Source organism: Mixophyes fleayi, chromosome 11 (assembly GCF_038048845.1).
Source record: "Mixophyes fleayi isolate aMixFle1 chromosome 11, aMixFle1.hap1, whole genome shotgun sequence".
NCBI classification, from domain to species: Eukaryota; Metazoa; Chordata; class Amphibia; order Anura; family Limnodynastidae; genus Mixophyes; species Mixophyes fleayi.
In genome coordinates this window covers 91,969,330-91,988,701 of record NC_134412.1, presented here as the reverse complement: position 1 = coordinate 91,988,701, position 19,372 = coordinate 91,969,330, and the positions used below count along the sequence as shown (strand labels likewise).

The following is a 19,372-nucleotide window of genomic DNA, read 5'->3' as shown; positions in this document are numbered from 1 at the left end:
ACAAAAAAAAATAAATAGAAAGTGAATTTAGCGTTTCATGCACGGACTGAATGAAATGTCTGTGTGGTTTAGTGGAAGAGATGGATAGGGAGGGGATAAACTGCAGCCACCTGCATCACTCTCTGTCATTGGCTCACTGACATTTCCACTTCCTGAATACTCTGCAGAGAGAGGTAAGAGAAGGGACAAACAGGGGAAGTGACCACAGGGTTAGGGACATTTGTAACAACAGAACAGGTTATGACAACAAATGCAGTGGTGCGATAGAGTAGACGTGTCCTCTGAGGCTCTGGTTCATCTCCAGGACCTTCCACGTCGACACAAGAGCTTCTCAGGTACGGCCAACCCTTTAGGCTCTGACGGCTTCTGAAGCTCTAGCAAATACACACAACAAGCTCCCACAGACACAACACTGCCTTACATTCAGGTTAATGATCATAGCGCTGTGATTATTCCATATTATTGTAGCCTACATGTCTGCAATATGATGACACTAAGGCGCAAATACAAGAATCTGTAGATTTCTACTCCTACTGAAGACATTGAATCTACCCTCCAATGTAATTACTATTTAGTGGCAAAGTGGCCATGCTGATTGAAAACCCTAACATGGGTTAAACTGTTCACACTGGCAACACAGAGTGAGTGCAGACATTGTCAGCTTAACCAAGACTTAAGAGACTTCAGTCAACCAATTAACTACAAACCAGTGGTATCGGAAGCATGAATATTAATGAGAAAGCAGCCAATCAGTTCACTAGGATCTACTGATATCTCTTGGATCCAAATCACCACTGTGATGTCACTGGATCCTTGTGAACGGATCGGCTGCTTTCTCAAATATTTGTGCATGACAATGAATACTCACACACTAGTCTAAGTGTTCTGTAAAAGGATGAATGGAAGAGTAGCACATTACATATACGCCCTTCCCCGGCTCTACAATCTGTACTCCAGAGTGCGCCTAGGGAAGCGACAGACAGGTGTATTATTGAAGCCTTACCTTGCCAGCAAGCTCCGACCACGAGCTGGGTGTCCAGCTGAGTAGGGTGTAGGGGATAATCCTCAGTCACTGTGACGGGGTCATACAGAACACCATCCACATAGAGAGTGACCGTGGGGAAGTCTACAGTGAGCACGTAGTGATGCCATTCCTTGTCGCAGGCCTGCAGAGACAAGACGCAGAAAACCGTAAGTCTGTTATTTCTATAGCTGCTCCCTAAACCCCGACACAAACACAAAGCTCTTCTACAGGAAGCCGCATGGAATGAGAATGTGTTTCCCATAGCAACCTAACAGGTACGGATTAGTTCTGAGTTTACGAAATGAAAGCAAATGATGGGTTGCTAGGGGTAACACAATGACACGTGTAAGAGTTCTCACCAACCACCTACATCAAGTAGGCACATTAACTACACCCCAGGACAGACAGCAATCACCAAAGCACAACAAAAAGGAAATGTTAATTTCCTGTCAGATACAATTAGGAAACTCTTCTAATCAGCATTTTCGGGCCATGAAAACAGATGTGGAGGATGATACATAGATCTGAGCAGTGACAGGTGAACAACTGAGGAAATTACAAATAATGTACATACTGATACACCGATATCCCAAATACCATCAAGTAATAACACAATCCAGTATACTAAACCAAAAACATAAAGCTCATATATTTGACACAAAGAAAAAAGACCAGATATGTTCTAATTTACAGGAGTTAAACTATAGAAAACATAGGGCGACATAGTATTTTGGGGGAAAGGGGAGATATACAACTAAAGAGGGTAAGATGTGATAACAGGCTGCATTGTGCACAGATGGTTAATGCAGGTGTCACGGTTACATTGATATTATTAGTGGATAAGTCAGTCCCTGTGCGATTATTACTGCATGGTTTATGTTACTCTGAACGGAGTTAATTAGCCACAGTAACTGTTTAATTAATGAAAAGCCCCAAATGGAGGAAGTGCACATAAAAGGAGTTCGTACCACAAAATGTTTAGCTTATGAAACGCCTCAGGCAGATGCTACGTGGCACCTTGGCAAAACTATTATCATCTGGACAAGTTTTGGACACAGTCTGTCTTAGTCTTCTGCACACAGGAAAGGTGAATCATTCGCAGAATGAGGAGCATAAGATCTTACATACGGGGAACGTCTGGTAATTTGGATTGGCTATTACCAAAGAGGACTGTCTGTTTCTACGTCAATAACCACCAACCCTACGTTTTATACATCAGTCTGTACTGGCATAGCCGGTCTGTATCCACACAACAGGCTGGGGAGTCACAATTACTGGGATTTAATTGGCTTACATTGCTATACAGCAGATCTAAATCTAAGATCATTATAACCAATAATGTCGGACTTGATTAGTTTGCACAGGAGCACCACTATCACTGAAGGATTTATTTAAGTGAATGCGTATCCTTGATCTTTGGGTGCCGACTCCTCTCTAGTTTTAGAAGCACACTCTGCAGCGCTTTACAATTGGGAACAAACAGTAATAAAACGATACAGGCTCATACCGACAGAGAGGGGTAAGAGCGCTGCGCAGAAGCTTTTACCATTGTTTGCATCGCCGGAGCAGAGGAGTACGGAATGGGACAGGATATAGGGACCAATTGTGGACATTGTACAGTAAATGACCTGATCACTCTCACATTAAGGACTGGAGCCGGCTTGCTCTCTGTGCGGGTAGGTAATGCAGGAGATATTTCTAGCACAGAGCTCCATTATAAGACAAGGTCACTTTGGCTTCTACGCTGCAGTTTCCCTTGGGACAAGACCATGACTATCTGCATCAGTAATGGTAATGCTGAGGTTTCACTTATTGCTACATAACATTACTCATTTAGATGGAACTGGTGTCAGGACGATTCTATTTCACCCTTTCATAAAAACAATAAACATTGTGCTAAACAAAGTTACCTGTATCATCATCATCATCATTTATTTATATAGCGCCACTAATTCTGCAGCGCTGTACAGAGAACTCACTCACATCAATCCCTGCCCCATTTGAGCTTACAGTTTAAATTCCCCAACACAGACACACAGAGAGACAGACACACATACACAGACTAGGGTCAATTTGATAGCAGCCAATTAACCTACCAGTATGTTTTTGGCGTGTGGGAGGAAACCGGAGCACCCGGAGGAAACCCACGCAAACACGCGGAGAACATACAAACTCCACACTGATAATGCCATGGTCAGGAATCAAACTAATGACCCCAGTGCTGTGTGGCAGAAGTGCTAACCACTGAGCCACCGTGCTGCCCTACCTTTATATCAGGTGGGGCAGCACGGTTATGTTGCCAAGTTCCTTTACACGTTTAACGTGTCAGGCTGTGATTGAACGGCTCTGTAGAGACCCGTCTGCTCTGTAAATATTGACAACGTGCCCACTGAACTGACACAAATTCCCTGTTTTTCCCCATTCTGATCCCAGCGCTACAATGTGACATGAGCGCGTATCTAAGTGTTTACTTGAAGCGAAGTTTGCTGCGCGGTAACTGACATCCCACACCGCCCACAGCAATCTGCGCATCAGCAGCTGCCTAATTAACACTCAATGTGTCTTTCTGCAGCAATCTGGGGCTGTAACTGCTTTTGCCTTTAACGTTAACAAATGGTAGAGATGTGGATCATTCTTACACAGTATAAACAGAATGACGTCTGATCTAGCACCCCGTGAAGAATTTTCCCAGTGTTCTACCCAGATCCATCAAACACTAGAGCAGGGTTATTCCAGCACCTGAACTCCGTTCTTGCAGAGTTTCCTTTGCTGTCAGCTGGGAGCTGTTGTTTAACAAACGTCAGTGCCACAGACTGCACAGCACACGCTGGCTGTATTAGTACTGAGCGATGTTCGGTAATTCCGGCCAGAACCGCAATGAAACAGTGACGGTTATACAGCCACATCTAGGTAGACGCACTGTCAGTACATTCTCTGGAGAGTTCCAGGGGTACCAGAGACCTAAGATGCCATCAGTCACTGGTCACAACTAGATTTATTATTTATCTTGGTCAGTGGAAAGCACGGAACTTGCACCAGGAACTGGTAAGTCTGACTCCGTATGACAGAGGTCACAGGATTATTCTTTATGAAGCAAAAGGGACTTTGTGGGATTTTCTGTATACAATAATACTACAATTCCCTAGCTCACAGCTGCTAGACCAGAGGAACTAGGAGAACAACCTGCAATTGACACAACCCATCCGACAACAAGCGTTCATGTTGTAATGGACAAACAACCAATGACCTCTAATGAATGGCGCTGATCCATCAGAGACTACGGATGATATTGTAACCTCAGCAGAGGGAAAATGGCAGCTCCTCCTCATTAATAAATTAAATATGCAGAGAGATGAAACAAGATTTGCTGTGCAGAATAATCTACGCTTTACTGATCGATTAAGTAGGAATAAAACGCTACTTATAAAGACGACCGCATATTCCCCCGGCACTGATCCTATAACACAAGCAATAGTGCAGCAGGACGGTTCTGGCATTAATGTGTCTTGATGGTACCTTAGCACACCTATTTCTTAAATGTGAATAAAAGATCATTAGGAAAGCATACACTAGAAACTACTTTCATCCATCAGCAATAACGGAGCTCAGTAGCCCTCTAGATCTATGACGGAAGGAGCATTGCTGAAAAGTGTTTGGAGCTCATCGGCGTGAGATTTCTGACATTTATGAAACGATAACCAGCAAATATGACCCAAAGTAGAGCCATAAAAGACCATGTACGAGGTGCTAATCAGGGGACATGTAGACACATTGTCCGCACTAATGGCCATTATTACACAGCTCTGGTATGGACGCCTTTATCATTGTCCCATAGTGGATGCATTTTACAAGCCTGGGAACGTACACATTTCTTCTCAATTAGAGAACAGGCACTACAGATTAAAGGCTCTTTATCTGCAGCCCATTTAAGGACACACGGAAGGGAACATGAGACCAGAGGCAGCTCCTCTCACCTGATTGATCTTCCAGTGGAACTCTGCAGGTTTATAGGTCTTCTGCTCAGAGGGCTCCTGGCGGAACAGGAATCCCAGCTTGCAGTTGTGGATGTACAAAGAGTAGTGGTGTCTGTTCATATCTAGATAAAGAGTGTAGATGCTATGGTTAATAGGTCAAACTAAATTGAATTTGTGAAGTACAAACTACAGTATTCAATCAGCTCTGTGCACAGTAACCATTGTTATAACAACAATCTGGCAATATTTATAAAGCCATTGAGAATATAAATCTTTCTTTTCATCACTTACAGTACAATTCTCATGTAACAGGACAGAAGCCCTTCAGTCACCTAGACAGAGATCATTGTGATTAAGAATAAGAACGGTCTGTCTTCTAGGAGTGACCGCTACAACACAAGACGTCCAACATCGGATTACTTTATGTGGATTCAACTTCCAACATTTTATGTAAGAAATTTGCTCGAAAACAAAATATCCTTAACACTTGAAAAATCATGAAGTTAAATAAAATATTGCTCTAGAATGTCACGCAGACAACAGATACAGGAGCGGTTTCTTTCTGTACAAACCCAAGAACGTTCGGTCGTCTGATCGCGTTTCACTTCCCACAGACAACAGGTCTCTGTTTTCAGGTTAATGCCGGGGCTGATCAATGCCGCCTCTGTGCACCGCAGCCGCTCAGGTGGAAATATAAATGGATGGGTGACACTTTTGCCCAACCTTTTGAGGTCACAGAATACGACCCAGACTTCAGCCAGAGTACAGATAACAGACATTCCAGTGAGGTAGCAGATCGGCTTTCTCTGTATTTAATATCTACCAGTGAGGCTTTACACAGCACTGGTTGTACTGGATGGTGAACTTAGCTTGGGCAGACTTGAGCGTAATAGTGATTAATATAGATCACAATCATTAAGACGTCTGTACTTTTCCCTCCAAACACCTAAAGGACAAAAATACCATGCCTTGTGTCCTGGGTCGGTGAGTCCCTCAGTCACCCTCCTAACACTAATTTTAGGTTCTGTGAGTGAGGGCCAACGCCTCACAGACAGAATTAAGCTGCTCTACCCTTCAGTTATTCAATGTAGATCTACCTATAGGGGCACACTGAACTGAACATGATCCGTGGAGTCTACTTCAGAAAGCCTACATAAATGATTACATACAGCTACTTTGTTGGGTGTGATTAACTATAGATATCGCTTCCTGCACAACTTATTTGTACCAAGCAGGTAGTTCCCCAAGTCACAAGTTGCCTTACAAATTAAAGTTTCTGCTTACTGCATAGTTTTGGTTAAAGAGCACAGAAATCTATTGAATCTGTCACATAACTCCGGACATATAACGAAATAGAAGTGTTTTACTTTTAGCCATACAAACACATTAGACCCCCTATGTATTGTTACTCCTGTTTAATTACACTTATTGTCTCCCCATTTCCCATAGGTTGGCAGCACAGCAGTAAAAATCATTCAATACAGTGAATGTCCTTTATATATAGCCAATATAAAAGGAAGCCAGTACCTGTCTTGTCTGAATTACACATGATGGTCTCTTTCTCTCGGCCTCCTGGTCCGTGTCTCATCCACACCGATATCACAAAGGGCTCCTTCAGGTCAGCGGTCACCACGCCGTCGGGGATCTTCACTGCCTGCGTACCGTTAAACTCAAACACCTGGTCGCTGTCGTGCCCGTTGTCTGTGGAGAGTCCCACCGTCCAGTTGGCGGCAGCGCTGGGAGGGGGGAGCAGCTCTGCGGTGTTGGATGTAGCTCCTACGTAGAAGCAGAGAGAGACCGTCAGGACCTCGTGGTGCTTTTACCAGACCATGTTCTGATACAGGTGAAATCCACACTCATTTTAGTTTCACAATTACACAACATAAACACATTATATATACGGTTAGTTAGGGTGATGAGGGGGTTTGTGAGGACTCTACTTAGCCCAATATTAGATCTGCACCTGGTTTCTAAACAGATTCAGTTCTGCAAATAGCAAAAGGTTGATGGATCTTTTCACTCAACCATTTGACCATAAAGGCAGAAGTATAAGAGCTTTAGGTTCTTACCGCAGAGCCTGTGAATGGACTTCTCCGAGTACGTGTCCCTGTCGCACCCTTTGCCAATGTGGCTGGTTTCCAGCTGTACAGTGGCTTGAATGGAAGTGATTGGCTCATCGCATGTCTCCAGATGCATGCCGGGGAACAATGCCAAGGATCCTGTGCCAGGCTCGTACTCTATCCTCTTACTCCATCCTATAGTAATACAGAGGGAAACAGTTGTTGTAATGTATCCTCTGTTGAAGCAGAAGACAATACGATGCCCACTATACAACTCGCTGACCAGCAATATCCCCATTACCCTACCCACATGACAAGAGCTACACGGGCAAACCACCGGCGTCCCGACACAAGTTACTTACCCTGCCAGCTGGCTTTACACGTTGGTTTAATGCTAATTTTCACTAATATGTCTTCAGCTGCCCTTTTCTTCCCGCAGTCATAGGCCGTGACGGTGAGTTTATACTGACGCTCTTTCCCATAATTCAGCTTTTCTGTGTTCTTGATGTAACCTGAGACATTCAGAATTAGGAAAAGGTCACAAGTCTCTAAAACATAATCCATAAACTGTCCAAGGGAACAAGTTATCACTTTATAATCAGAGACTGCGTTACCCAACGTGATTGTTCGACCCACAGACTGTGAGGAGGGAAGTGGAATAACCGATCATACGATCCTGCTTTATAGGTGAGAAACTAGAATCGGTTATAAAAGACTTTGCTCATTCCCAGGCGTTCAATGACACTTCTGATAACTAAATGCACACAGTTGGGGTAGATTAGCAGAGTCCACCCATCCTGACCTTTGGCAAACACCACTAAAATTAAAAACAAATCCCTACCATGCAGAAGATCGGTCATTTTAATACTATAGTCCCAACAATGTGAATGTAGCAGACTTCTATACCCTTGTTCCATGGATTAGTTAATATAATGGTTCAAAAACAAGGATCTGACTGGCGGATGAGCTGTAAATACCACAGGAAAGCACCAGATGTTTTCCATTTGGTTAATTTCCTCTTCAAACCCCGTAAATCACATTTAGAAAGCTGGTTGCTGACAGAATGCATCTACATGGTAAACACCGATCAGACGCTGGGTTTCTGGGTCTTACTGTGGCTGATAGAGGTTATCTCCCGGTATTAGTCACACACAGGCTTCCCTGTGACCTCTGAAGGAATAGGACTATTCTAAATTATGTAGAATTCAGGAGCTAGTTGGACCATTAAAACATAAGCGTCTGATACAAACGGTGGAGGCGGCCATCTTGTCAGCTATACCAATATCGGGTCTGTCACAAGGGATCTTACAGGCAGTAGGCTTAAAAACTTTGGTTAAACCTATAAGATTGCTTAATGTCATTAATCACAGCTCATCATCTGCCAAAGTCTGCTCCAAAAACTTGGTTTTATAGTGTTTAGAACCTCAATCTTGAAAACGGAAATGAAACAAAACAATTAGGTAGCATTCTACATAGCGCTGTGCTCTGCCAGGAGAGCGACCACTCACAGAGATCCTTTATCTAACACTGTATCTGAGCTCTATAACACACCAAGTCATTCTGCAACATATGGATCATCACACGGAGAGCAGAGACTTCCTGTTCCAGCAATGGTTAGAAGTCAACCTGCTTCCACATCTGTATTTAATAGACGTATTGGTAAATCAAATACACACACGACTAAAAACAAAGCACCATAACCATCTCCGTGCACGTTATACACCACAAATACGGGGAAATAAAACAATATATTGCTAATTTATATACAAAAAATGTGCAATAGATTTACCAGTTCTCACATGAAATATGACTGTGTGAACAAGTTGGTTCCCGGCTACTTACTCATCCCCCTTTCCTTGGTTTATTACAGCGCATTACTCTACGTCACAGATATACGGGCTACATTTACATAAATTTTCCTTCTGATGAAAGTGTCCACAAATACTGAAACGCGTCAAGGATTGATAGCGATACATTATATCCAGCTCGCAGCGCACTCTCACGGGAACACGGTGAAAAACATAGCGGTACTTCATCTTACTGCATAGATGGGATTTACCCAGAAGCGGACTCCATATTAAAGCCATAACTTGGGAAGCTTTCCTTCGAGAGACTAGTGCTGGGAACTACATTTATATGTACCACTAACAGCCTCTTATATACATATCTCTCTATATATAGCCCCTAGTGAGCCCGGTCTGGGTTATTGGTCGCCTTACCGTCCTTGTCAATGGTGAACGGCACGTCGGGGGTGACTATCTCATAACTGCAGATCTGGCTAAACTGGGGGGAGCAGTCGGCATCCACAGCTTCCACCTTCAGGATGTTATCGTATTTCTTTCCCTCGATGGCCGTCGCCTTGTAGGACTTCTCCTTAAAGACTGGAGCGTATTCATTCACGTCGTTCACTTGGATGTGAACAGTTGCCCTGCAGCAAGTTAATAATACAATTTAGATGAGACCAACCGAGGAAGTCAATACATGTGGTCTAATAAGAGGGGGGTATCCTCACCGAGACCAACTACAGGAACGACCCACAACTTTGTAGGAAAGAATTCCTAACACCCAGCAGATTTTATGATGGACAAATCATTGTTATAAATTCTTCTGCTAGAAAAGTACTATATCAGTTTGTGTTGTAACCTATCAACCTGTGAGCTGAAGATCTTAGCTGGTATGTATCAAGTAAGTTGGAAAAGATTGTAGTCTGATCTCACGCATACCCCTCCATTCCCTATTCACTACACTAGGACTTTTCTTTTTACAATGTTGTAGAACCATTCACCCTACAGAGAAGGGGATCACACTTCACATTCATAAAATGGTTACTTTAAATGCTGTTTTCAACTACAAGACAGCAGAAAATTATATATAAATGTGATGAAAATATCACCATTACCCATTGGAAAATATAAATGATTATAAGTGGTCACCTCCTTCAATCAGGGTGGAGGTCCTACAACACAGGCAGAGAAGGTGGGGGGAATATATGAAGGTACAGTATCATAGGTTGGTAGACAATGCATTTAAACATTGCTACTAGCTTAATTTTCCCTTTAATCAGTGGTAATGACAGTACGGGCTTGCTGGTACCGGTTAGAGCGGAACACACAGAGACATGTGATGTTTATAACAGCAATTAAAGTGAATGCTTCAAAGAGAAGATTCTATTAGACATGTGCAATTACTTTACGTCTCTTAAAGCAAACGTTTTTATATATTCAACAGATGTCTGAAACATTACTGGGGTACGGCTGGTTTTGTACCATTTTGCTGAAAGCTAGAAGCAGGGGTTTCTAATATGCATTTACAGTGTGAGATAAGCAGCACCAATAGGGGTACAGTAGGATGGGGTGAAGTTTCATGTGTAATATCACCTAATACATACATAGATAGTGTGGGGGTGGGGGTGGGGGGGGGTGATGTATATGGGCAGGTAGATCAGCAGCATAAGACAAGAAAAAGCCATTTGTGATGTACATGCACTTTGGAGACGAGAGCAGACATCAGTAACACAGCGTAATAAGCAGCAATAACTACAGTTCTAGTTAGTTTTACAAGACGTTTCTCCTGTGCAGTAGAGGTTTTATTAGTCCTCGCCCGGCCATAGGTTAGCGTGTTGTAGCATGTCGGGAAGCTGTTTGTGGTGTATGAGCTGAGTTATTCAAGTTCATAGCAATTACGTTCCGAATATATATTGAATAAAGGTTTTTGTACATACTGGCAAGTTGGATGCCAGCTCTGATCGGTGTGTCTGAGGGGCGGCAAGCGGACGCATCTGCTGCTCCTTCAGACCAGGACGTACCTATAACTGCATGCGCCCTACATACATACACGTATGTGCAACTTTTACACATGCAAATGACCTTTCTGATGCAAGCAACGTGCCCTCTCGTATCTCTTACGCCAAACAATTTGTATTTGTATAGACTATATAAACATATATACCTCCTAACATACCCAATTAGGAAATCGGGGCATTTTGGACCTGACCCAACAGAATTCTGCAATTGCAAATCTCCGCCCACAGATTACTGGCGCTATCGTTATTAGATTTATATTCGTCAACTTCAGTTATTATATTCACTGGTCCATCAAATGCACAAATCCTATCCGGCACCTCACAAGCTCACATCTGTCATCGATCTTACTTGTGGGACTTTTTGGCGCTTGAGCTGTCTGGTCCTTTGCCGCAATCATACGCCTGGATAGTAAAGGTGTAATCTTTCTGTAACTCGCAGTCCAGCTTCTCCGTGGAGCGAATCACACCCTCCCCGGTGGTCTTGTCCACCACCACGGCCTCAAACGGCACGTCCTGCTCGTGTATCTTAAAGCCGCAGATTTCACCTAGAAACATGACGGAGAGACGAGAGGGGAAAAACGTAGGTTACAGCCGCAACCAGCAGAGACTTAACCCTTCCACTGCCCGAGATCTCCTCAAAGCTCGGACAACCCAGCAGTAAAAGGGTTAACGTACAGACACAGGGGTAAAAGAGCAACACAGATATATAAGACAACCAAAACAAACAAATAAAATATGACATATTTGGCAGCCAGGGGGGTGTGAGGGTTTGTGGGCAAGGCAGAAGCACTGTGCTTTACTAGATGGGTGAAGTCCAGGGACTGTTATTTACAAGAAGCAGATGCCTGCCTTTCAAGCAAGTCCAGTATCTTGCATCCATTCATGCAGGAATACAAAAGAGAAAAAATAAATATAGAGAAATATAGATAGACAGGCATTTCACAGGAATACTCAGCATTTACACTAAGAACGGAAAACAGAAAGGAGAAGGGGGGAGAGAAAGTAATAGGAGGGAGGGGGACGAGCAGCCGAAGCGGCTGGTATTATTCCATCTTTGCCAAGCAATTGGGCAATGTTCATTTCAAGTGCAGATGGTTATAATGCACAGCGTGACATTATAGCCACAGCACTGATTATTGACATTCTGCTACAAAAGCAGATCTCGTGGGTCGGGGGGGGGGGGGGGGGGGGATTGGAGAGAGAGAAGGTAAAAGAAAGAAGAAGAAATTTAACAAAAACAAAACAAAACAAAAATAAGCATTAATAAGAAGAAGTCTTCCTGTGCAATGATCCTGGCTAAAATTAGGGAATCAAATGCAAAAAACGTTATGGGAGACGTAGAAATATCAATAGTTCAGACATCCATTTCAGCAGCTATCCCAACCAGACACCGGACCCGACGGATAAATGCACCTATTGTAAACGTGGCGTCAATGTATTCTATATATAGAGGTTTATGTGTGAGCATTTATACACAAATACCCAGACTGGTTGGCTATCCTTGTCATCCAGTTTATGGAAACATTTACAAACAACTGGAAACTGGGAGACCTCCTACAAGCTGGTGGGTTACTAACGTGACACTGAGTCATTGGATTAGCTTACACACAGACATATATGATCAGATCTAAAGCTATACCTTGGGCAACCTGTTACTCACCAGCCGTCTGAGAACTACAAGTCTCAGACTTCTCTGACAACAAAAGCTAGCTGTGTGGGGACTTGTAGTAATACAACAGTTTGTTTATAGACAAATCAGACGGTTGCTGTATCGTAGAACAATAGAAAAGTAACCACTCTACTGGATGGTATATAAGGACACTGAGAGGGGGCAGGGAGATCATGTACTTAGTCTAAGTTGCAGTAAGGCACGTGTATGTCAATGAATGATTGTTCTATGAAGACGTAAGTCCCCCTCTGCCATACAGAACTCTGCTCATCGATCTTACCTGCAATGTAACATTAATGTCCTGGAATGGATGTCTGCTCACCAGATATTTCTAACCAATGGGGGGAGATTTGTCACATAAATCATTTTCAATTAGAAATAAATAAATAAAAAAATTAACATAAAAGAAAACAGAAGATTATAAGAAAGGGGATCAGTATCTTCTGTTTACCCCTTCAGAGCCAATACTGAACGGCAATCTACATTGCGGGCTGTATGGCGCTGAAGGAGCCCAAGTGCTGATTCCCCATTTTCAGAACCAAAAAGTTAGTGGGTTAATAAAGTCATAAGAGGATAGAAAGAACCCAGTTATCACCTTCTTTGGTGACTGTCACCTCAAAACTCTCTAAAGGGAGAAAAGATAAACCTGTGTCAGTAAGTAGAGAGAGCATCAGAGATACACACAGATTGTATGACAAAGTCTTACTCCCCAGCCAGTACCTGTCCCATCTTCTGCTGCTGAATAAGGCGGGAGAAACAACACGTAACACATGGAACTATACAGACAGGAGCGCCTGGCACTCGTTATGGGAGAGAGAGGCACAGGTTAGGTAGGAAGGGGTTACAGCGGACTCCAAACCTACAGCGCATTGGTGGCAGCCGTTCTGTGGCCTCGTCTCATGTCCGCGAGAACGCAGGCAAGGAAGTCATAGTCGCTGTTTGCGCGCAGTCATATACTACAGAAGGAGAAAGTGCATTCATAGTTCCAGGTGCACTGTGTGTACCACATTAATGATTTATATCCAATTATTGTGCTAGGGCAGGAATAACCGTTCATGTTTACCTGTGACAGGAGCTTACACACAAACACACACACACGTTAATCCCGTGTTTAACTTCCTGAGACCACGCCACTAGATGCATCAGAAACCATCGCCTGTCACTTGATTTCATGTCATCACAACTTTCTCCCTCCCATTCAACCAACCTGTGAAAACTTCCCTAAGAGTGATTTAAAGCAGTTTGCTTGTCAAGGATTGTTTTTGATTGTTCGTAGTTCAAAACACTTAAGTGTGATATTAATGCACAGCTAGCTCATTATCACAGTTGCCTTAACAGTGCAGCCAGTACGCCAACACTTATGTATTAACTTGGAACAGACCAGACTTAAAGATTCAGCATTTAAATAAAAAAAAAAAATTATTGTAACTATTCTCTGCTGCCATAAAACTGTGGCAAATAAGATACAGTAAATGTATTCCTGCCATCCCCCAAGGGGGGCAAAGCACATTCATTGGTTTTGATGGACAAACTACAAATAAATCTACAAATTAAATGGCCATCCTGGGGCTATCCCTCCACCGCTGATGAATGCACATATGCCAAATTAACATTAATGAAACAGATAGCTGGGGCCCTATTCTATGCATTAGGAACGCTTGGGATAATTAGTTTTAAGCTTTATTTAAGTCAGCACCGAGTTCTCCTCACATCATATAGAGCAATGATGAGAATTTCAGCCGGCGGGGGAGACGCGCTATGGCTGACACAATGTCTTAGTAATCAGGTTAGCAGCTTTGCCCAAAAGGCTTTTTAGCTGCCTCATTTTTCCACCTAGACACATCATATGATCCACTTGCTGACACACAGGTATAGCAGGTAGGAAGAGCGAACGTTTATATACAGAGACATCTGAGCTTTGTGTTTATTGACGCAGTGGTGAGAGACTAGCACAGGACAAGACATGTCTCTTTAAACTACTCCACCAAAACACCATGCAGGACTCCCATTCAGACGCTGCTAATTGTGGTCTTTCCTATTGTTGCTTTCTAAAGCCTATCCTGCTTTATATTGGGGATGAAAGCCGCGGGGCTCATGGAGAGGCTCTTTGTGGATCAGACCTGCTTGTAATGCAAATAAATAGCAGGAGAATCTAAACTACAAGCTCCAGTCACAGCAAGAATATAGTAACACTATTTATATAACATTGTATGATCCGTCTACTGCCAATCCCTGTCATAAATCCCTCTTACCCTCGCTAGGTTACCCTATTACCACCCTCTTCCTTCTCTGTCTGTATTACCCAGTCTTGTTTTATTACTGTGTGCGTTCCTAAAGTGCTACGGAATACGCTGGCGCTATATAAATAAATGACGAGACATCCATGACTTATGCTGGACTACAGATGTCTCTGTGATAACCAGTGTGGTCGCACATTAGTAATGTTTAATGGGTGTGATATGAGCTCTCAGCAGATAATACGCAGTGACAAGGGCTGTGTGGCCTTGTATGGAGGGCACAGCCTGCTCTGTCTTTATCTAGTCCCACGGGAGCCCCTGACACTGACATGTACTATATGCAGGGGACGGGTATCTGTGTTGTACATAGAACAGAGGGTAGAACCAGACCCATGACCTCATTGTTCTGCATGATAATCTGTGTGGGGTGAGGCAATAATTAGCTGGGTAAACAGAAGCCAGACACGGGAGGCGGATCCAACAGATCCTCAGAGACTGAAGCGTTAATAAAACAAGTACATACTCTGCAATCTCCTGCGCTCTCCCGCTGTGAATGAGCAATCTAATTGTTAATCCCACTTAGCCATAATTACCTAATGAGTGTGTAAAAACAATGGTTTATGTAACATACAGAAGATGTTTAGTGCACTAAGATTGGACTCCACCTGCAACCACTACAAGGCATGCAACCCGTGTCTGTAGGTTTGGGAGAACAAACTAGGCCAGGCCAGCCTGCGGCTCTACGTGTTGTGAAACTACAAGCCCCAGCATGCCCTGTCAGCTATTGACTGCCTGTCTCCAGGCAGAGCATGCTGGGGCTTGTAGTTTCACAGCAGCTGGAGAGCCACAAGTTGTAGAACTAGGGCCATGTAACTTGTCATTACAGCACATTGATGGGCATGAATCACTGTTGTCTAGGAGAGCAAAAAAATTATACTTTACTGAAGTGGAAATGTTGTCTCTCTTAAAATGGCGTTTAATAAACATTTAATTCTGGTATTTTAATTATATAGTTTCTCCATAAAGAAATCCATAAGGACATAAAGGAAAAAAAACAATGTTGGGTTTCATTTGGATTCTTAATTCCTCTTCAGTTGTCCAAACTGTCCACACACCTCAGCACATGGTCCCAAAACAATTGGAGCCATGACCAGATTTGTTTGGATGATACCAAAGTCTGGCGAGCTCCTCATTACAGACTGAACAGTTATTTAGTTTATACGGTGATTTAGGGAACCACTAAACCTCATATACATTGATGACTTTAAACACAACAAAATTATAACATAGGTTTCCAAGCAGCACTGGAATAACAAGATGAATAAAAAAAACCTAGAAAGAAAATATTGTCGGATGTATTTAATAAACAAAAATAAATAAATAAATTAATAATTGAGGGCTTCATAATTAAGGAAAGGACGAGTTTATTCCAGATGCTGCATTTCCTCCACGGCAGAACAATGTAAAGGAGGAGACGGTGGAACAAGGTGCAGATTCCTAGCGGGAGACGGGAGGCTGCGATTCTCAGATCACATGTTCCAGCCTGCAGTATATAATATATTCTCATTTACATTCCAGGCACAGGCTCCTTCCACTCCCAGAAAGTTCTCAAAGTCCTCTGCTTCCCTCACTTCAACGAGGTCGTCTTTTATTCCTTTTAAAATTTGTTAAAATTGCATCACCGGTGAGCGCGGGGAGAGCTGGCAGAACCCGCGTTACAAAAGGATAACTTAATCAATGTCAGGTTCCTAAAACAGTAAACTGCAGAGATATCACCTGAAAGGTGTCTTCTGGCACGTTGCACTTACAATATCAAAAACAACACAAGCCCATGGAAAGTGATCAATATGCGTGTTGTGTTAGAGGCAGACGTACTCTGCGTACGTATAAATAGAAAACTAATGGAGGGTTTGTAAACAGAAACCTCGATACCATCTCTAATGAAAACAGACAAATACACAGGTTCTGTGGATCACTGGAATTCAGTAACCCTCCCACTCATTCTGCCACAGATGAGATGATTAGGATTGCTGCCCTGGGTGTGACGAGCCAGGCACGTACAGAACTCCAAAAACAGTATTTCGGATTGTCTGTAACTTAATACTGTAGCTTTAATTAAGTACTCAGTCCAAGTGTAACATCTATTTCAGCCTTTTGGCTGAAAGAGGAAGAAGTTTTCCTGGTGTACACATAAGTGTCCCCGTTCCCTACACCAACTAGAAGCAGCCATCTTGGCGATGCCCACAATCAGGAGAAGACAGAGTTTTAATTCACTTCGACTTCACTGAGCGATGACAAAATTATGAATATGAGGTGGGCCGTACATCCCAACTGCCCCAAATTAGACAAGACGGCTCTAATTCTCAGCCGCTTAACAGTCAGGACTTTTGGCAGGACTGCTGGGACCGTACATATAAGTACCTGCTCACTGAAGTCATGTCGGAAATGATGGGGGGTTTTAGAGTTGGAGGACTAGCTAGAGACTCCCCAACGAGTGGTGGGCACTCCTGCAAGGTAACATGTCCTTGATGGCCCAGCAACAAATGCTAGGAGCTAGGGTCCAGCCAGAAAGTAGCCCTCTTAAACAATTTACATTGCTGTCACCTGCAGTTGACATTGCCAAGTAAATAAGAAATGCCTGAATATAAGTAAACCACAGAGATTGGGGAGAGGGGGTGCAGACAGCAAGGTTTCACATGTATCTATCCTGGGCACTGATACTAGTGCTGAATCGGCAGGTTTGTTATGCTTACAGTGGAAACGGCAGTCCTGCAGGTTGGTATACACGGGGCAGCATGCCTCCATATTACAGATGTTTTACTAGATGTTATTCAGATACATGCCATAGGACATTCCAGTTACACAGACAGTGCGTCGGTCTCCGTCCTACAAATACTTTTTTGGGCAAGATGGCTGCTTGGCATGAGCACACAGTCTCTCCCCAGTACTAAGCTTCGTTTATAGCCTGGTGTGCAGAAACCATGAGAGAAAATGTGCAGTGTGTGAATTAATCCAACTGTGGTTCTGGATGGATGGACACATACTGTGCAAAACTATATTGTGTGGGACATGAATTATACATGAATGTTCAGATCTAATCAAAACCAACATTCCCAGGGAACAAAAACACTGCAGAATGCCACCGATTTATGACAGCATGCCCTACGTTCCAGCAAGGCCATGGTCATTAACCCCTAACTGTCCCCAAGCTGCCAGGAATCTGTAACGCTGCAGATGTATATGTGACACAGCTTAACCAAAAGATACGTCTATGTGGCGAGACATCTAAGCAGCTTAACACGTCTGTGCAACCGGATCTTGTAGCAAAATATTTCCACCGTAGTTAAAGGGCTTCTTGCAATTCACACACAACAAAAACACCTACTAGAGAAGCTGGGACAAAGGCTCTGCTATTTGTTCTCCTGGGGGAGGGACAGAACAAGGCCTTTTTGTTTACTATTGTGACATGAGCAGCCCCTGCTGACTCAACTCTCCGGGAATGTGGCAGCGTCCAGTTTGTATGGACTGAAGATCCAGATTGGGTGAATGTTTGGAAACGCTTCCAGGAATTGGTCATGGTCTCAGGTCCTGCTTCCAGCACCATTTCATAGCTGCGTAATATGGTTGATCATCGGCTAATAAGGCATATTTAATTCTAAAGTGTTTTTCCAGGAAGAAATACAGTTATTTATTTTAAATGCAAAGAGAGCCACTGAAACTATTTCTGTATTGTTGAATAGGATCCCTGTATACAGATATGGCTGTAAATAACTATATTTTTACGAAAAGTTGCAGTAACTTCTTAAAATAAAAACTTTTGGCTCGTGGACAGAGGTCCAGTAAACCGAGGCCACAACAGTCGTCTCCAGATTCCCCTTGGTGCTATATAGTGTCCCCCCTAAGCCGGCCCTGAACGTCCCAGTCAGTAGTCCCATAGGCTGATGACTTGTCATTTTCTGAATTTGGGGTTTTAATGGATTTTTTCTCTCTCTTTAATTTAAACTTGAAACATCAGATGGATTTTGTTAAAAATACCAAATTACCAGCCTGGTCACACCATGTAACCAACTATACAATATTTTGCAAATCACAGTTACAGTGCGTGGTGCATACGGCATTATATGTCAGACCTGAGAGGAAACCAGAATTTAGGCGGCATAAGGTTAAAAACTTACACCATCTCCCACGCTAGGGCTCAGTCACCCCCTTCTCCTTCCCCAATTAGTAAATAAAACATCACACCCCTGTATCTTTCATCTCCATTAAGTCACATCTGTACTTTGCTAGGTCAGATGCCTGAATGTATGACCTGCCCACATTATATATGTGTCCTATATCTCTCTGTTTGAATTATAAACTGTCAGTTCCTCTGGCCCCCAATATTCATGTTTGGTCTATGTATGCTGCGTGATGAGAGTTATAAATAAAGTTCTTAAAAAAAAACAAAAACAAAAAACCTTCCACCAGCAAAGAAGTCTATCAGGTATAATAGGTCTAATTATATAGAAAAGCAGCTCACTCCTATGAAAATAAAACCCGTTAGCTCAGCAACAAGGCCAAGCAGCAGTCGTTTAGACTTCTACTAGGCTGAACATTCGTTTATCAT

General features: G+C 43.0%; 1 protein-coding gene across 4 annotated transcripts in view; it reads right to left on the bottom strand.

Moving 5' to 3' along the window:
- The window catches only part of CLSTN1 (calsyntenin 1), a 76,585-nt gene that overhangs the window by 34,684 nt on the left and 22,529 nt on the right, over window positions 1-19,372 (bottom strand). The window contains exons 3-11 of one of the 4 annotated variants that reach the window (XM_075190297.1): window positions 13,125-13,154; window positions 11,210-11,405; window positions 9,278-9,486; window positions 7,421-7,570; window positions 7,068-7,253; window positions 6,526-6,774; window positions 4,999-5,120; window positions 1,004-1,166; window positions 111-161 (exon numbers count right to left, since the gene is read on the bottom strand). In XM_075190297.1, coding sequence (XP_075046398.1) covers window positions 111-161; window positions 1,004-1,166; window positions 4,999-5,120; window positions 6,526-6,774; window positions 7,068-7,253; window positions 7,421-7,570; window positions 9,278-9,486; window positions 11,210-11,405; window positions 13,125-13,154 — 1,356 coding nt within the window. The remainder of the gene's footprint in view (window positions 1-110; window positions 162-1,003; window positions 1,167-4,998; window positions 5,121-6,525; window positions 6,775-7,067; window positions 7,254-7,420; window positions 7,571-9,277; window positions 9,487-11,209; window positions 11,406-13,124; window positions 13,155-19,372) is intronic. The other 3 variants (XM_075190299.1, XM_075190298.1, XM_075190300.1) reach the window with 3 other exon arrangements.